Source organism: Engraulis encrasicolus, chromosome 9, assembly GCF_034702125.1.
Source record: "Engraulis encrasicolus isolate BLACKSEA-1 chromosome 9, IST_EnEncr_1.0, whole genome shotgun sequence".
Classification (NCBI taxonomy): domain Eukaryota; kingdom Metazoa; phylum Chordata; class Actinopteri; order Clupeiformes; family Engraulidae; genus Engraulis; species Engraulis encrasicolus.
In genome coordinates, this window is record NC_085865.1 from 15,349,743 (window position 1) to 15,366,943 (window position 17,201).

Consider the following 17,201-nt stretch of genomic DNA (forward strand, 5'->3'; position numbering starts at 1 on the left):
TGGGTTTCAAAACGTGAGTTTCAAAGCCCATCCACAAAATTCCTCCTCCATTCCCATTGGTTTACACAACAATTACACAAAATCAGAAATATTATCAATTCAAATGTGTTTTTGCAGTACTACAAAATACACAGCATGGACAAAAAAGTTGCCACAAAAATAGGTCACACACATTAATATGTTACTGAAACATTTTGTGTTTCATTGTTTCAATAAACTTCTGCAATGTCTGGAATTATTTCTTGCCAGTGTTGCATTAAGTTCTAACCAAGATCTGGTATTTACAATAGTTGAGTTTGAACATAAGAGGTCTGGACTCTGGTGGCCAATTCATGACTTAAATGGAACCATGATATCAAAATCTTGGTATTGTCATCTTGGAATATGCCCATGCCATCAGGAAAGAAAGAAAAAAACTTTGATAGAATCATCTGTTTAGTAGACCTCCTTGGTTTATTCACTGTATTCAGGAAGTCAGCTGTGCTCATGTGAAGCAAGTGATTGCATCAGAGTGGTTCAGGGAGCACAAGACATCATGTATACACATGGATTGGCTACCACAGTTAAGTTTCGTTTCATGATTGTTTGACAGGGACAGTGCACAACATACAATTGAGCCAGCTTATACCCACAAGTCTAATTTCCACCTGTAGTCTCTGGATAGGATTTGATGTTGAGTTAACAGAGTCCAGACATCAACCTCCTTATTGCCATGTGCTGGACAAGGTTTTGCATAGCATTCAAACTCTACCATCATCAATACAAGATCTTGGAGAAAAATTTATGCAATGCTATATTGAAATAAATCCAGACTTTGTAGAAGTCTATTGAAACAATGCAATTAATGTTGCCTGGCTAACACCAGACAGTCTAACAAGTGAGATAATCTGGAAGCTACCTATGCAATTTGTCGTAAGGATGGGGTAGTTTATGATTGCCCATGGCCGTTTATTGGGCATTACGAATGTGTCATTTGGCATATACGTAATGCATAGCCAATCGTGTCAGTTGTATCTATTTAAACAAACTGCAGTCATCACCTTTCCACCCCCTTCCCGCTCTCTGATTGGCTAGCTCAGATTCCCTTGCTTAGGGTAGTTGCTATGCCTTTGCATGCCAGTCTTTCAGATCAGAACGATTTTGCAAAGCAGCATGTGATATCCCTGGCTATACCAAATGCGGGTCAACAACATATCAATGTCATGACCTTTTTAGGTTTTTTTGACCAGCTGTGTATTTTAAAAACCTAATGAACAGTATGTGGATCAGTCGCAGTAGTAGAAGGAAGAGTTTTCATTATTACCTGATGATAAAGATTTTCCCAGTAATCCTGAGTCATAAGCCGAAAGAGTGATAGGAATGCCCAGCCAAATGAGTCAAAACTAGTGTAGCCATAATCAGGGTTCCGGCCAGTCTTCATACACTCAAAGCCATCCGGACATTTTCTGTAAATATACATAGGAGAGATACAGTGACAATTTGACATCAGTTTAAAAGGCACTCACACCATGGTCCTTTAATCTCTTTCCTCTCATGCCATTATAGAAGTACTGTTCCTGTGCAGGGTCAAAATAACCATGAGAAAACTGGCTTGAGGTTAAACTGTTGTGTTAATAAATCGGTGAGCAACAACAGTGTGCAGATTTGTCTGCTTTTTCTTCATATTCTGAAGACCACCCACATACAGCACATACTTACAATCCAAGTACGTACATGTACTTATAGCCATTACCCATCTTGACAAATCTTTACGCCAAATACATTTTCTTAAACGTCAATCAGCCCATACCTACCGAAGGTTCATGGACGGATGAGGAAAATAATTCCCAATTAAAAAAAAACAAAAGTGATAAATTCAGCTACTGTCTCAGCTAGTCTCTTGAGTCACTGGGTTTGTAAAGAGAAGTGGCTGTTTGCAAAAAAAAACATGAAAAACACAGATGAAAAGTATGGATGGTACTCGAACCGTGTGGGGCGTACCAAATGTTTACAGAATCAAATACAATCCTTTATCCATTTTGATTTTGGTGGTAAGTCTTAACCTCAGCCTGCAACCAATCATAATTTTCTGAATTCCCCACAATCCTATCAGCACAATGCTTTTTTACCTTGTTTTCCAATACCAAAAGCAACAAAAACTGGCACAATGTGGCCCAAAAACTTTGAATCATACCAAACCATGAACCATAGCGTTTCATCTCTAGTTAACAGTTAGCAGATAGCTCTGTCAACAGAGAGCAACAAGCCTGTCAGTAGACACCAATTACCCTCTTGCTCAGGCATGTCTGATGCAGTATTGGTCACTGGGACCAATTTTAATAAGTCCCCACTGGGACCAATTTTAATAAGTGTTTTTAAATATATGGTACTTTACTTATTTATACACCGAGAGGGGAAATGTGGTTGCATTAGGAGAAGAGAGGTGTATAACAAACTCCTAATGAAATATTAGAATTTTTAGCACAGCCACATATGTATAAATCCACATTTGAGTGGCTGCATCTCTGAGAGTAAACAAGCATGATGGCAGACATGATGGAATGTTCACACCCATTTCATTTGATAGGGACTTGCCGTTAAGATTAGATTTGTTCGTTGGGTTTACGTGAGAAGGACTGAAACCATACACTGATTGAGCTGTCCAGGCCTGGTATCATCTCCAGATATGCACTTAGGAATGACCATAAAGCTGCCAAATTGACTCATAGCACTTCTATTCTAATTATACTGGCACACAAACATTCATTTGGCCGGGCTGTTTTTTTTTTACATTACACTTAAGTCCAGAGAAAAGTGACACGAAAAACTGGCAGCAAATAGGGTGTCAGGAAATAAAGTATCCACTTGAGCAGTTCCACCTGTAATGTAAACATACAACTCGAGCTGCTGCCTGCAAAGTGGACCGTGGAGGATGACACCATCATACAGAAATGCATCCACATGCCCCTCCACGTGAACCCCCTGGCTCTGTGGCAACACTTTGGCCGAGACAAGCGGCGAGAAGGGTCACATGACCGTGTGGAAGGGGTCAGTCGACTGTCAGCAGGCCCAGGCTGAGAGTCCTATGGCGCCACTGAATGTGGAAACCAACCCTGTGCACCACAACCACTCACCCTCTCGCTACTCTACACTGTGTCCAACTCACTGCAGCCACCCGCCCCATCGCCGGGTCCCCAGGGCTGGCGGGCCTCCAACAATAGTGGCATGCAGCGGGTGTCAGAGTGTGGGGCGATGGGCACTATCACGTCCAGACACCTCGTTGTGTTTCTGGAGGACGTGATAATGGACAGGGCCTCTTCAATTCGATGCACATACAATGTTGAGGGAGGGAGGGAGGGAGGTGTGCTGGGGTCAGGGATGGATCAAGACTCTATGGGCCCCTGGGACAGACAACAAAAAAGCCCCCCCTCCCCCATCCATGTGAGTTGCTTGTTTACAAATAGATGCAGGCTTTTAGACCAGATGTTAGAGAGCCTATATTGTTGAGGGTTCGAGTTTGTCCCCTGGGAAAATGTAAAAATACAGTTGTTAAAAGTGTGATTTTAACACAGTATGACGATGGAAAAATACAGGCGTGGGCTTCAGGGCCCCCTTGACTCTTGGCCCTCTGGGCCTGAGCCAGGTTGGCCCGTGCAGTAATCAGTCCCTCGTGGTGGAGTATAAAATGCAGCGGGAGGAGGCCTAAAGAGGGAAGAGGGTGGAGGCAGGGACGGACTATGACTTTATGTGGCCTGGGCCAGACAAGAAAGGGCCCCCCTCTCCAGTTGCATTTTGTGTGGGGTGGGGGGTTGGCTGGGATTGTTTTGTTGTTCCTTATGTATAAAACTTAAACAAAATACGAAGGAATATGTGTTATATTGAAATTTTGTAAAATGTATATTTCCTTCAATAAACATTATTCAAAAAAGAAAAGAAAAGAAAGAAAGGCCCCCCTCTATGGATTCATGAGGTTCGAAAAGATTTGGGTGTTTACCACAAATGTTAGAGAGCTTTTGTTTTTGGTTGTCCAAACTTTGACAATGTACAGTAGTAGTTAAAAGTGCAATTTGAACACAATATCAGAATAGAAATACAGACCAATAACAAAATAAGTGTTTTTTAAAAACACGGAGGCTTGGGCTTCAGGGCCCCCTTGGCTCTTGGGCCCCTGGGCCTGAACCCGGTAGGCCTGCTCAGTAATCCGTCCTTGGGGGGAGGGAGGTGCGGTGGGAGGATGCCAAAACAGGGTAGAGGTGGAGTGAGAGTGGAACCCCAAAGCCCGATTGGGAAGTCAACCTCAGCTACTGTCCTCTACCAAATGGTAAACATGTGCTCACACAATGAACATGCTGCTCCAAGTGAATTATTTAGTTACGTACCTGTGTTTAGGCACTGTATAACTAGCACAAATAAAGAAACGTTAATGCATTCCACATCGACACCTGACATAACAGAACAGCTCATAGAAACACAAACAAGTATTTGCTAAATATTGTTGATTCAAAGCCATACATTTTCAAAAGGACACAAATACTACTTCCAATGACTTTAACATTTCTTATTTTTCACTTCTCATAAAATGATTTCTTGTTATTGATTTACAGTAGTTTGATTGGTTGATATTTTGCTAATGTTATCTGCCATTCTATGGAGTATCAGTGTGCATGGACAGAGCCTACCATCACAAGCTGGAAACAATGGCAGAGAGCATGGCCAAAGTATTATATCCCCTGACATGAGCTATTTTAGGGTCTAGTGATGAAGGGGTGGGGCATGGCAGTCAGGAGTGTGCAAGGACAGATTTTGACTCCATGGACCACTGGGCCAGACAACAAGAAAGGGCCCCCTCAATTGGTGTTGGTGACAAAACAATCCAGGGTTTTAGGCTGGGGGTACTATTCCACCAAAGGCGTTAACGGCAAATCTGAGTTCAAGAGCTAACCTGCGCTATTTTTAGACAGATCCGTTCCATTAGTTTTGCTAACATGAATCTCAGTTAATTGGAACAAACTTTTGTTGCCTTGATAATAACGTCAAATTGCACAATTTCCAACAAAGTGAGGAAGGTGTAAGTGGCCCAATGGACAGGTTTTTGACGTTGCAATGATTGAACAAATGCCGAAACCGAAAACAAATTCTTCTTATAGACGAAATAAAACACAAGATGCAAAAGAGCACCTCAACCAAACATTTTCCAGGAAGCGCTCCAATTTTGTTATTATTATTTTTTAAACAAAATAAAACACTTTGGCATAATGGCTGGTGCAAGAATTACCACTTTCTGGACGAGCGTCCTTCTTTGAATGTCGGATTATGAATTGTCACCATCCACAGTGGGTATTAAACGCGGGTCTCTCAGTCAAGGAGCATTAGCGCTACCACTCACAGCTGCTCGCACCTGACCTGAGATGAAAACTTGATTTGACAGCATATGCCCGACTCACCAACATGATCACATTTTCCACAATTGTTGATGTGGACTACCCCTATACCATGTGCATGAGCGCAACACCAGCTCTTATGAGCGCGGTTGACGTGAACCCCATTAAGGCGCAGCTGATCTTCAGTGGTGGAATAGCTTCAGCCTCAAATTAGAGCTACCGTTAATCGAAACTCGGCTTATGCATGTAAATGTTGCTAATTTCAGAATGGTCAGAATGGTCCCCAGGTCTGAGAGTCTAGTTGTCAGGGAGTCAGGGGTTGTCCCCCAAGAAATTTTGAAAATATTGTTTTTGTGCAAAGAAGCTTTACTTGACTTGCAAGCTTTCGGTCCTTAGACCTTCATCAGGCAGCACAAAAATAGACCTGAAGTGTGCGGATTGTCTTCTTTTTATACTGAAATTTCTACTGAATCCTGCACCTTCTAAACAGATGAGCGGTGGCCTATCACAACTTAAGAAAATATTGTTTTTAAAAGTGTCATTTTAACACAATTTGAGAATGCAAATATAGAGCCTAGAGCTTGAGACCCCCCATTGACTCTTGAGCGCCTGGGCAAGTGCTCAGTAGGCCAGTGCAGGAATCTCTCCCGTGGGGTGAGGGTGGCAGGTGGGGTTTAAAGCTTGAGGCAGAGCCTTTCAGAATGTCTGTTGCTTGAGCCCGTAAAGCAACATGCTCAGGGTACTACAGTCCTAAATGCCTATCAATTGTGTCTGTGTGTCAGCTACCAGCACAGAACACAGCAAACGAAATGTGACCCCGCCAGGGTCACTTGGAAAGTATGCCATGAGAAGAATTTGTATGTATCCCAGTAATGAGGTAAACCTGTCAAATCACCTGCCCTGTTCGGAAACAACAACGAAATCATTCAGTGGATATGACCCCAATGCTCATGGTAAAACCAACTTTTGAGATCACATACACAAATGTGTTGTAAGGGATCACAGCCGATGAGGTCAAGGTTAGACATGCAACATGAGGCCCTGCCATGGCTCGTATGGTAGGGCACTGCACTGATACACTGGTGACCCGGGTTCGATCCTTTGCCGATCCTTCCCCGTCTCTCTCTCCCCGCTTACTTTCTGTCTGTCTCGATTGTCCTATCGCAGAATTAAAGGTCCAAAAAGCCCCCCAAAAAACAAAAAAAGAACTTAGCAACGTTGCCAGCAGCTTCATTGAACTAGTTGGCATTTAAGGCCACTATCCTGCTTTATCTCCCTTAGGCCAGAGATATCCTTGCTGTGTGTCTTAAATTTACCTCAACATTTACTTCAACATGGAAGTTCAGATGATCATTCCTCACGGATTTGTCAATATTGCAACGTAGGCATGCGTCTGCGAACCTTGTGTCAGGTGTTCTTACATTACACTTAGCTGCCGTTTTTTATCTGAAGTGCGTATTAGTGACAGTCTTTGGAGCAATGTGGGGTTAGGTGCCTTTCTCAAGGGCATTTCAGCCATGGATGGAGGTGTAGGGAGAGTTAAGGGTGGGATTCGAACCTGCTACTCTCTGTGACCTTCAGTCCAACTCCCTAACCATTACACCTGGCTCTCCACTAGTAGTTATTCATGGTTTTCATGTTTTTTGGGGGGTAGCCAGGAAACCCACAATTTACCATGGTTATTCATGGTTTTCATGTTTTTTTTTAGCATGGTTTGAGACATGGTTAAACCATGCTCAAAAAACCATGAAAACCATGAATAACGATGGTAAATTGTGGATTTTCATTGTAAAACGATGTTCAAACCATAGTCAGGAACCATGATTTTCATGGTTATCCATTAAACCGTGGATAAGCCAAAGTAATACTATGGTTGGTTCAGAGTACTTAGCATGACATACCATGGTAGAACCATGGTTACTACATAAAAACCATGGAAGAGATTTTCGTAAAGGATGTATCGCCTGAGGGTGTAGTATTTGCCCTGTGATTTTTTTGATTGTCATCTGTTTCCATTCTATTCACCACAAAGTTCCCAAATTTATGCAAGGTATGTTAGTGTCTCAAAACATTGCGCTTCTGGCTCTGAATGTGTTCATTTCCTTTGGGATCAATATCTCAGTAATTCTACTCAGGTCATTGCCATTCTTCAGGCCAAACAAACAGCAGACCAAGTGCAGCTTGCTGATCCTGCCTACTGTAAGATTAGAACAGCTCATCACTGAATCTGCAAACCCAGAGATTGCTTCATAGTGAAAAGACACTTTGTTGGCTATATGTATGCAGAATTAAGACACTAAAAGCCCAGAACAATTCATGGACAAGCCTATTAGTGCAGTCAATGCAGGACAAAAGGCCGTGATAGGGAAGGGTACCTGAGTTAGCGTTCAGATCAGGTCAGTGCCCAAGTTAGAGCTAGACAAAGCTTCAGCTTAACTTCCATTTGACTTGTGTAGCGATACTAATTGCCTATTAACATTACTGGTTTCAGGGAGATTGTCACTACTGCTATATTCTGTAATTCACTGGCTCTGTTCTTCAAAAATTAATTATTAATGATAATTCTCAGAGTTATATCAGGCAACACTGTATCAGTCCATTTTTCCCCAGACGAAGCAAAAGGCTAATGTTGACAAAAAATGTGATCCAAATGTGATCTTTTTTTATTGGAGACGTCGACCACCCAATCTCCACCCTCAACCATCCACCTACCCACCCATGCACGCACAGACACAGACACAGACACAGACACAGACACACACGCACAGACACAGACACAGACACAGAGACACACACACGCACACGCACACACACACACACGAGAATATACCCATATATACACAGACACAGAGACACACACACGCACACACGCACACACACACACACACACACACACACACACACACACACACACACACACACACACACACACACACACACACACACACACACACACACACACACACACACACACACGAGAATATACCCTGCCCATGCATGATGGCTGTCTGATACAGAGGTGTGTTACGTAAACCTGACATACGGTAACACACACTTTTCCTCCAAAAATAGTTCCACCATGAATGCTCTAATGAGCCCGTGTGTGCAGCTCTGTGGCTGGTGTTTGTTATCAGCTCTGGACACACGGCAGCCCTGTGTGGATGCCGTGTGTGTTATCAGACCGGAGGATGGGGGGGCACGTGTCTTTTTCTTTTGTCTTTTTGTCTGACTGGAAGAAGTAGATGTTACAATCAACATCTGTGGGCCATTCCATAATTTATGCCAACAGGCCATTAGCGGGCTGGCTGCCATGACGCCCGGCCCTATAACTCAGCGCAAATGTCTCGCCCCCCTTCCATTACATTTTCAATATGTACTTCCATTCCCTACTGGGGAAAACACTTCTGATTCTTCTTTTAAAATATCAGCGTGTTCATCAGCACAGCTTTTAGCATAGTGTTTTAACCAGAGCTGAAAGCACACTTGTGTACAGATACTGTAACATTGAGCAGGGTTACACTTAATTAAACTATTAAATAGTAATTGATACAGAAACAGAATTTCTAATTAAATAGAAGAATGTAATTAAATGTGTATAGTGAGGGTATTTCAGAGGCCAGTGATGGTCAGTAATACTTTTCTTAGTTGTTTTCTCACACCTTCACTTTACACATTTATTAAACCACAGTCATCCTGTACCCTCCTTAATATAGTAAAAGAAACTATGACACAAAGAAAGAAAAAGCGGCAAAATGATTAACAGGACGGGTTAGTGTTGGATCTACCACCAATACATTCTTTCAAAACTGTTCTCTGTTCATCTTTTAAACAATCTACAATACGGTTTGCGCCTGACTCCTCGATTTGAGCCGCCATTGTTAACTAAAACCATCACTTCTCTATCTTCTCTATGACTCCATGTCACATCGGTGAAAATGTCAGATGTTACTGATTGGTGAGCACTGTTCCTGGACATCGGAGTTTCCCAAACAAGAGCAATCAGAGGTGCCAAACTGCCTACCCTGGCCAACACTAGCTGCACAAGGTGTTCAGAGTGCTGATATGTGATTGGCACCCCCTGAAGATGACCACAGACATCATGGGTGGACAGACAGACAGACAGACAGACAGACAGACAGACAGACAGACAGACAGACATGAATCTCAGATGAGTTACTGGGGTAACATGCTTCTGAACTAACCTGGGGCGCATTTCTCAAAACCATGGTTGCTGTGTTAGCTACTTTGTTGTTTTCAATGCAATTTCCCATTGGCAACTACCCAAGTTGCTAACTAGCTAACTATGCTTTCGCCCCAGACCTGCCTCAGGTTAGCTTCCAGGTTTAACAAATCGGTGTTACATAGAATTTCAACGTGGAGAAAACTGAGTGAGAAATGAACAGTTCCGTGCTAACCACCAGATAAAAAAGTGACCAGCCTTCCAGTGAATTGACAGAAATTATGTGACAATGTCAGCAAAAATGACATACCATATAAAAACTGTCTTAATTTTTTGTTGTCTTAATAATAGCATCAAATTGGACAATTTCCATGCGTGAGAGGACAGTAAAAATGGCTTGGTGCAGCATGATTGGGTTGTAGCCTTGTCTTATAAATATTCATATAGAAAAAATGAAACAGTAGGTCTTCACCAATTTGTCCTCAACTGCTAATGTATGTCATGCCATTCAACCCGTATTCAAATCATCATACATCATCAGCAACATTCATCACTTGACCATTATTGGAAGAACTCTTCTGACTTTTCTAGGATGCTATTGGCACTTTTGATATCACTGTGCTGGGATAACATTCACCATCAAGCATCAAATTTAGACATTCATTTAAGCACAAAGTACTGACAATTCAAAACCAAATGTCCTTGGCTCACACCCAATTTCCAGACACCACCGCATGCTCTGGCCATTGCCATGATTCGGCAAAAAGTAACTCTCTCTTCACCTTTAAACAATTTCTTCTTAAAGACAAGATACAACAATTTGGCATATTAGTTGGTGCAAGTAATTTGACATCGCAACCCTCCACATTTTTCGACAGCCGTTGATATGGACAACCCCAGTTCAATGAACACGAGTGTGATGCCCTTTTTGATGAACGTGTTTGCATGTAACCCTGTTTAGGTACAACTAATCTCCATGAGTGGAATGGCTTCAGCCTCAATAATATTCCCACACTTCCAAATGATTTCAGCAGATCCACTATTCTGGTAACCGTTGCCGTATGAACACATTCAATTAATTCCCAATGAAATCTGACCAGACGTTATTGCTGTACTTGCAAAGCATTGTCAAGATTCCTGTATGGCAACCCGGGGAAATCCGACCCATAGAGAAGTTCGTCTCTGCTGAACTCTATGCAAATTAACATGACAACCGCGTGTGCATTATCCATTAAAATTAGATCACACAAAGATTTCCCATGACACCCGCAGCCCTCCTAAAGGTGTCCTTACAGCTTTATGGCAGTTATTGAGCTTTTGCATGAATAAAAGTCTATATACTACAAATAGTTATGAAGTAGCCCTGCGATGGTGACGATGAAAAAACTCCTTATCTCCTCCTTATCATCAAAGTTGCCCGTCCCTGACATAACTCATTAATGGATCCACAGTATCAGTCTCCCCCAAAACACAGCTGGGGTGAGTTTCTCAAAAGAGAAGTTGTTAGCCGGTTAGCAACTTCTGTAGTTGCCAATGGGAAAATGCATTGAAAACAACAAAGTAGCTAATGTAGTAAGCAACTTTGGTTTTGAGAAATTCACCCCTGGTTAGTGAAACTAGAAAGCCTGACCTGATCTAGAGAAAGTTAGGCAAGTAGGAACCCCGCCCTTACACACATACAGCAGATTGTTCACTCATTAGAAGTAGCCTACACATGCATAGGCCTAACCGTTTTCAAATCACACAGTCACATAATGCTGGACAGAACCAAAGTAAACCCACATACCCTGCATCGCTTGCGTTTCCACATATTAAGGGGTCCTTGGCTCCCTCCACCTTGTAAAAATTATCTGAAAATGAAACAGATATATGAGTACATGAACATGGTGTATTAACTACATGCAGTACATGAAAACTTTGAACAGAGAGTAAAATAATGAACTATATAAATGATGTCTGTTGGAGAAGGGTCAAATCAAGGGCATCAGCAATCACTGAAGCGTTTGGTGTCAAGTCTACAGTCGATTCAGCTACCGTATGTGCTCAAAGAATGAGCACAGCTGAATACCTGAATGCTGTGAATGGACAGATAGTTTCATCAATGGTTTTTTTCTCTCCTAAGTGGCAAACGCATATTCCAAGGTGACAATGGCAAGACTCGTAGGCTCAAATTTTGAAATGTTAAAATTTGCTTTGTATTTGCCCATGGAATGATATATACGTAGTGAGAACAAATGGAATATGTACAAGAATTGTGTTTTATAAAAGTAAGTAGTCACTGCTGGTGCTCAATATCACCCCATTGATACATTTCAAGACAATGCACACATTGTAAACGAATTAATGGATTAAAGAAAACATCATAATGTCTGATGTCTACAGCAACTACAAACCTAACAAGGCATTTGGTAACATTTTTTGTGTTACTTGCTAAAAAGGGTGTGGCTCCATAAAGACATGTTTTATTTGTCAGTATCACTGTTGGGAGGCAGTAATTGAAACAACGCAACAGACATTGATGAGAGGTATCACCATATCTATTAAAATATATCGGCCTATATCTGTTTTGATGCAGGTCAACTGTCTGAGTGACTGTTCTGTCCTATTTTCCATTCTCATGAAATGGGATCAACCAAATATAGCTTAAGTTAAATTAATATTTGCATGCAAAAAATAATGATGCTGTTTAAGCTTTAAAAAACATGACAAAAGGGATGAGCATCTCTGGCCACATGCAAATGAAATAATATAAAATAATAATATTCAATACAATAATAATAATAATCACATTACCAAAACAAGAAACTCTTTAACAGCCAAGGTACAACCTTTACTAATGTCATATAGAGCTCCCAGTGTCAGTAGTTAGTTACTATTTATTTTGAAGCAGTTAAGGTGCTGGTATGCAGATATTTTGAAATGCGGATATATTTTTTTTCAGTTTACGTATAAAAACGACATGTGGATTAGAGATGCACCGGATCCTGATTTTTAGGATCCTGCCGGATACCGGATCCACTGCTTAAGATTCTGCCGGATCCGGAACCGGATACCGGATCCTACAAAAGGGTTGAAACACATAGCCAACTCGCACACGTGTGCCCTTTTTATTACATTGGCGCACACTATTTTTAAGACTTATTGGCTTACTGCCACACTGCCTTCAACGGCCGCTTCCAAAGGGCTTTCACTCCATGCAGCGATTGGGGTTGTGAAAGACTGACTGAAAAGCCTAGGCTACGTAAAAAGTAGAGATGCCCCAGATCCTGATTTTTATGTAACTGCCAGATACCGGATCCACTGCTTAAGATCCTGCAGGATCCGGATAGTCTGAAAAACCCTATTATCCTGCCGGATCCGGAACCGGATCTTGGATCCTGTACATCTCTAATTTGGATAAAACTAAAAACATTGTGATAGGTGAGGAGTTTTGACATGCACATTCTAAAACTCAGTTTATGTGTAAACAAGAGGCCAAAACCAATGCGTTTTCAAAAATATCCATATAGAGTATGTCTAAACAACTTCTTAATGTTTTCCACTTGCCAAACCCCCAGTCAATGGCACAGCACTCAATGACACAGCGCAGGATGACCTAAGTTACACATATCCTGTGTAGATACATAATCTTTAATATTGACTATATGTTCTTAATGTGCCAAAAGCTGATTTAGTTGTGTTTTGATATTTGTTAGTTGATGTTTTTCATGTGAGCATTGAAACGGAGATACCTGTCCATCATCACACCAAGGTGTTTGACACCAGATGTAATGTTAAGTGATTTGAATTCTAAGTAATATCCAGTGGGCAAGCACCAAGAATTCAGTGTCATGGCTGTATTTCTGGTGGTGCCCTCAATGTGCTGAGTAGTATAACACGAGATGCTGTACAGCATTAAAGTGTCAGCTCATTGACCCAATTTTTTTTCCATTTTTAAAGTTGTTCAACAAACTGGTGATGTCTGGTAAAACTGTCTTGGGTACAATCAAGGTATTTGTCATTCTTGTAACATGCCACAGCTCAGAGGTGTCAAAATGAAAAGTGAAAGTGAAAAAAAGAAACACTGTTTCCTTCCAACACAGGTAACTTATCTGGGTATCCAGTAGACCTGTGTACTAGTTTTACAATTAGCTGACTCTGTGCTAGTTAGATCAAATTTCTGGTGGGCTCTTGTTAGGTTTTTAGCGTTTTTCAGTAACAACACAGTCTATCTAATACCTCATTAGGTACAAATTGTTTTTAATGAATGGGGTAAATGGTGTAAAAACAGCTATGTAATATCATGTGCTAGTGTTGCACTTAAACCATGAATTTACTTTTATTTTCACTTTTCACACATCTGGGGTGAATTTCTCAAAACCAAAGTTGCTTACTACATTAGCTACTTTGATGTTTTCAGTGCATTTTCCCATTGGCAACTACCGAAGTTGCTAACAGGCTAACAACTTCTCTTTTGAGAAACTCACCCCTGCCTACCATATATACTGTGCTTTACCTTCAGTGGTGATGAACTCCTGGAGGGAGGACCAAGTCTTGTTGTTACAGATGAAGGAGGTGTTGGTGACGATGCTGCCCAGCGTGGTGTTGATGCAGTGGGCCGTGCTGCGCACACACTTCTGTCGCAGGTTGCCCATGAAGAGCTGCAGACCGATCAGAGCAAAAACACTCAAGCAGAAGACCGTGAGAATCATCACATCTGCCAGCTTCTTCACCGACTGGATGAGGGCGCCCACGATGGTCTTCAGGCCTGCGGGGGCGAGACAAAGAGAGAGAGAGAGAGAGAGAGAGAGAGAGAGAGAGAGAGAGAGAGAGAGAGAGAGAGAGAGAGAGAGAGAGATGACATGCATGAGGTCACAGAGACACACTTGGTCATGTGTTGTAGCAGTACGTTTCTGTTGTACCATCACTTGAAAAATGCACATTTCAGTAAGTTCACTAAAACTATACTAAAGCGCTAAAAATTTAACATCCGATTTATTTTGAAATAAGGCAAATCATCACATTGCTACTTATTTAACATAACATAACATAACACTTAACATAATCATTTACCAATAAACCGTCTATTAACAGTAATTCATGTCAGTAACATGAGACTGAGAGCTATTCCGTGTCTTTGATGTGCAATAGCACATTTAAAATATTACGAGATAGATTTGTTGCCACTGCCATATAAATGCTCTTAAACATAAACTATAAATGTACTAAAATATGACAAACACTGAATTAATTTTAAAAAGCACATAAATTAATGTTTAGTGGAAGCCTTCAGTCCTTCGTCAGTCTACAGATCTTAACTTAAGACAGAGAAACTGAGAGACAAGCGTTCTGCTCCACCAGTCTCTGTCTGGTGTGGATGCCTGCAGCTTTTTATGCATAGTCTATTTAAATGTGTGTTCACTCCGATTCAATGTTTAATGCACAGATCTAGCTTACGCCCTTACTTAACTTACTTAACTTACCTAACTTACTTAACCCTTTTAACCTGGTGTGGGAACCTGATAGTTTGACCTCGGCCTAGTTTCACTTTGTGAAGTGTCCGGTTTTCTACATTTGACTTACATCAAAGCCGTATCTGTGTCTGTGTCTGTGTGCTTACATGTCGGCAACATTCAGTGCTAGCTCAAAGACTAATGCCTACAAAGCCATTATGGTATACGGATATTTTTTTTTTTTAAACAAACACATTTACACGTAAACAGAGTTTTGGAATGCAAATTTAAAAAAATATCCCGGACCCATTTAGGGGTCTAAAACGCACCTGTATCCACATGTTGTGTTTACATGTAAACGGATATAAAAAATGTTCACGTTTTAAAATAGCTGGTAACCAGCACCTAAATTGACCCATCACATATTTTTCTACACGTGGACCATCTTGGACAACCCCAACACATGAAGCTGCAATACCCATACTGCAGAGTAAGAGTAAGAGATGGCAGTGCTCCAGTAATAGGCTTTGCGATGAAGACGAATGTTTCTTTCTCTCCTCACCTGGGATGACCGATATTGTTTTCAGTGCTCGTAGTACTCTGAACGTTCGTAGCGCTGACACATTGCCCAAGTCCACAAACTCAGTGACATATCTGCAATGGGAGCAGAGAGCAGAAGAAGCACACACACAATGGCAATGTAAGCAATGAAAAAACATTCACTCTGATATTCCAGTGAGGAGCACAACAATCTAACCCGGAATTACTGAAATACTTTTCAGTGATTAGTTAGCCCTGAATCAGAATGAAATGTAAAAAAAGGAAAAGAAAGTGCACAAAAGATAATGTGTCAAACTATATCTAGCCTAACGGTAGGGTACTGGTCATTATGCCGGCGACCCCGGTTCGATTCCGGCCCGGGCCGATCCTTCCCTCTCTCTCTGTCCCCACTCATTTCCTGTCTCTCCTCCACTGCCCTGTCAAAAATAAAGGCAAAACAGCCCTAAATAAAATCCTAGAGAGGTCACTAAAACCGAAAATATCATTAAGGAAATAGGGGAAAAGTCAATTTGTTTATTTACCATGGCAGAACTGCGTTTCACCACCACAACTCCTCACTCTAAAACTTGAACTCTAAAATAGCCTTTGTCCAGCACCTTAAGTTGGGATGGGCTAATTCTTCCTTCTCAATAAAAAGTCAGTGACTAAAATGAGTAGCATGCAGCCCTGCGTGCAAGCCTCCAGAGCTGCCACTCAACACCTCACAATGCACTTTACACTTTTTTAAACTAATCTCAGCTGATGTACATGTGATTGCTGAGCTAAAGCTTGTTTGCAAGATGTTTAACGCAGGCAGGCAGTTGTCCTAACAACTAAGGGAGGCCATTCTGACTCAATGGGGAACGTGATGAGATTGGAGTGTTTATTGTTCACCCGGGCCGCTACTCATAGAACAGGATTTAATACCAGGATTTAATAAAGCTGGCTACGGAGGCAGAGACAGATTACTGCACGGGCCTACCAGGCCCAGGCCCAGGGGGCCAAGAGTCAAGGGGGCCCTGAAGCCCAAACCTCTATATTTCCAGTCTCATATTGCGTAAAAATCACACTTTCAACAACTGATTTTTCCAATGACAGAAACCCTCTCTCTAAGGCCTGAAACCTAGAATCATTTTGTTAACTAACACCCATTGAGAGGGGGGGCTTTCTTGGTGTCTGGCCCAGGGGCCCAGGGAATTATAATCCGCCCCTGTACGGAGGGAAGGTGGTTCCTGTCACGGATGCTGCCATGACTGATGGGAATCTGCGAGGCTAAGGACGCCACAAGGTACGCAGTTCAAGGACAGCTTGCACATTTGGCCAGGAGGAGGACAGCCGCCCGTTCTAAGGCCACATAAGAAATAAGCAGTTCATCACAACACTCAAAGTAGGAGGCCCCTTGCTAGCGTCGCCTTTTCCAATTGTTGACATGATTCGTAGCTCATGTACTCCTTCACTGATTTCATTAACAAAAAATAAAAACAAAATCTAAATACTGTGTTTCTCTCCATACCCAATTATTCAAAAGAAAGCATGTGCTCTTGGAAACCTATGTTCTATTACTGCATTGAAAGTCATTTCTGTTATACCTGTTCCCATTTATTTTCTTCCGGATGGGACATCCTCATATTTCCATTTGTGATACACATATTAAAAATCATACTTCATCACACAAATGAACTTACACGT

At 41.7% G+C, this 17,201-nt stretch overlaps 1 protein-coding gene across 1 annotated transcript in view; it reads right to left on the reverse strand.

Annotated features, from left to right (window-relative positions):
* The window catches only part of scn5lab (sodium channel, voltage gated, type V-like, alpha b), a 120,704-nt gene that overhangs the window by 68,573 nt on the left and 34,930 nt on the right, over positions 1–17,201 (reverse strand). The window contains 4 exon segments of the mRNA XM_063206665.1: positions 1,304–1,445; positions 11,327–11,390; positions 14,036–14,287; positions 15,535–15,626. Of these exon segments, the coding sequence (XP_063062735.1) occupies positions 1,304–1,445; positions 11,327–11,390; positions 14,036–14,287; positions 15,535–15,626 (550 nt within the window).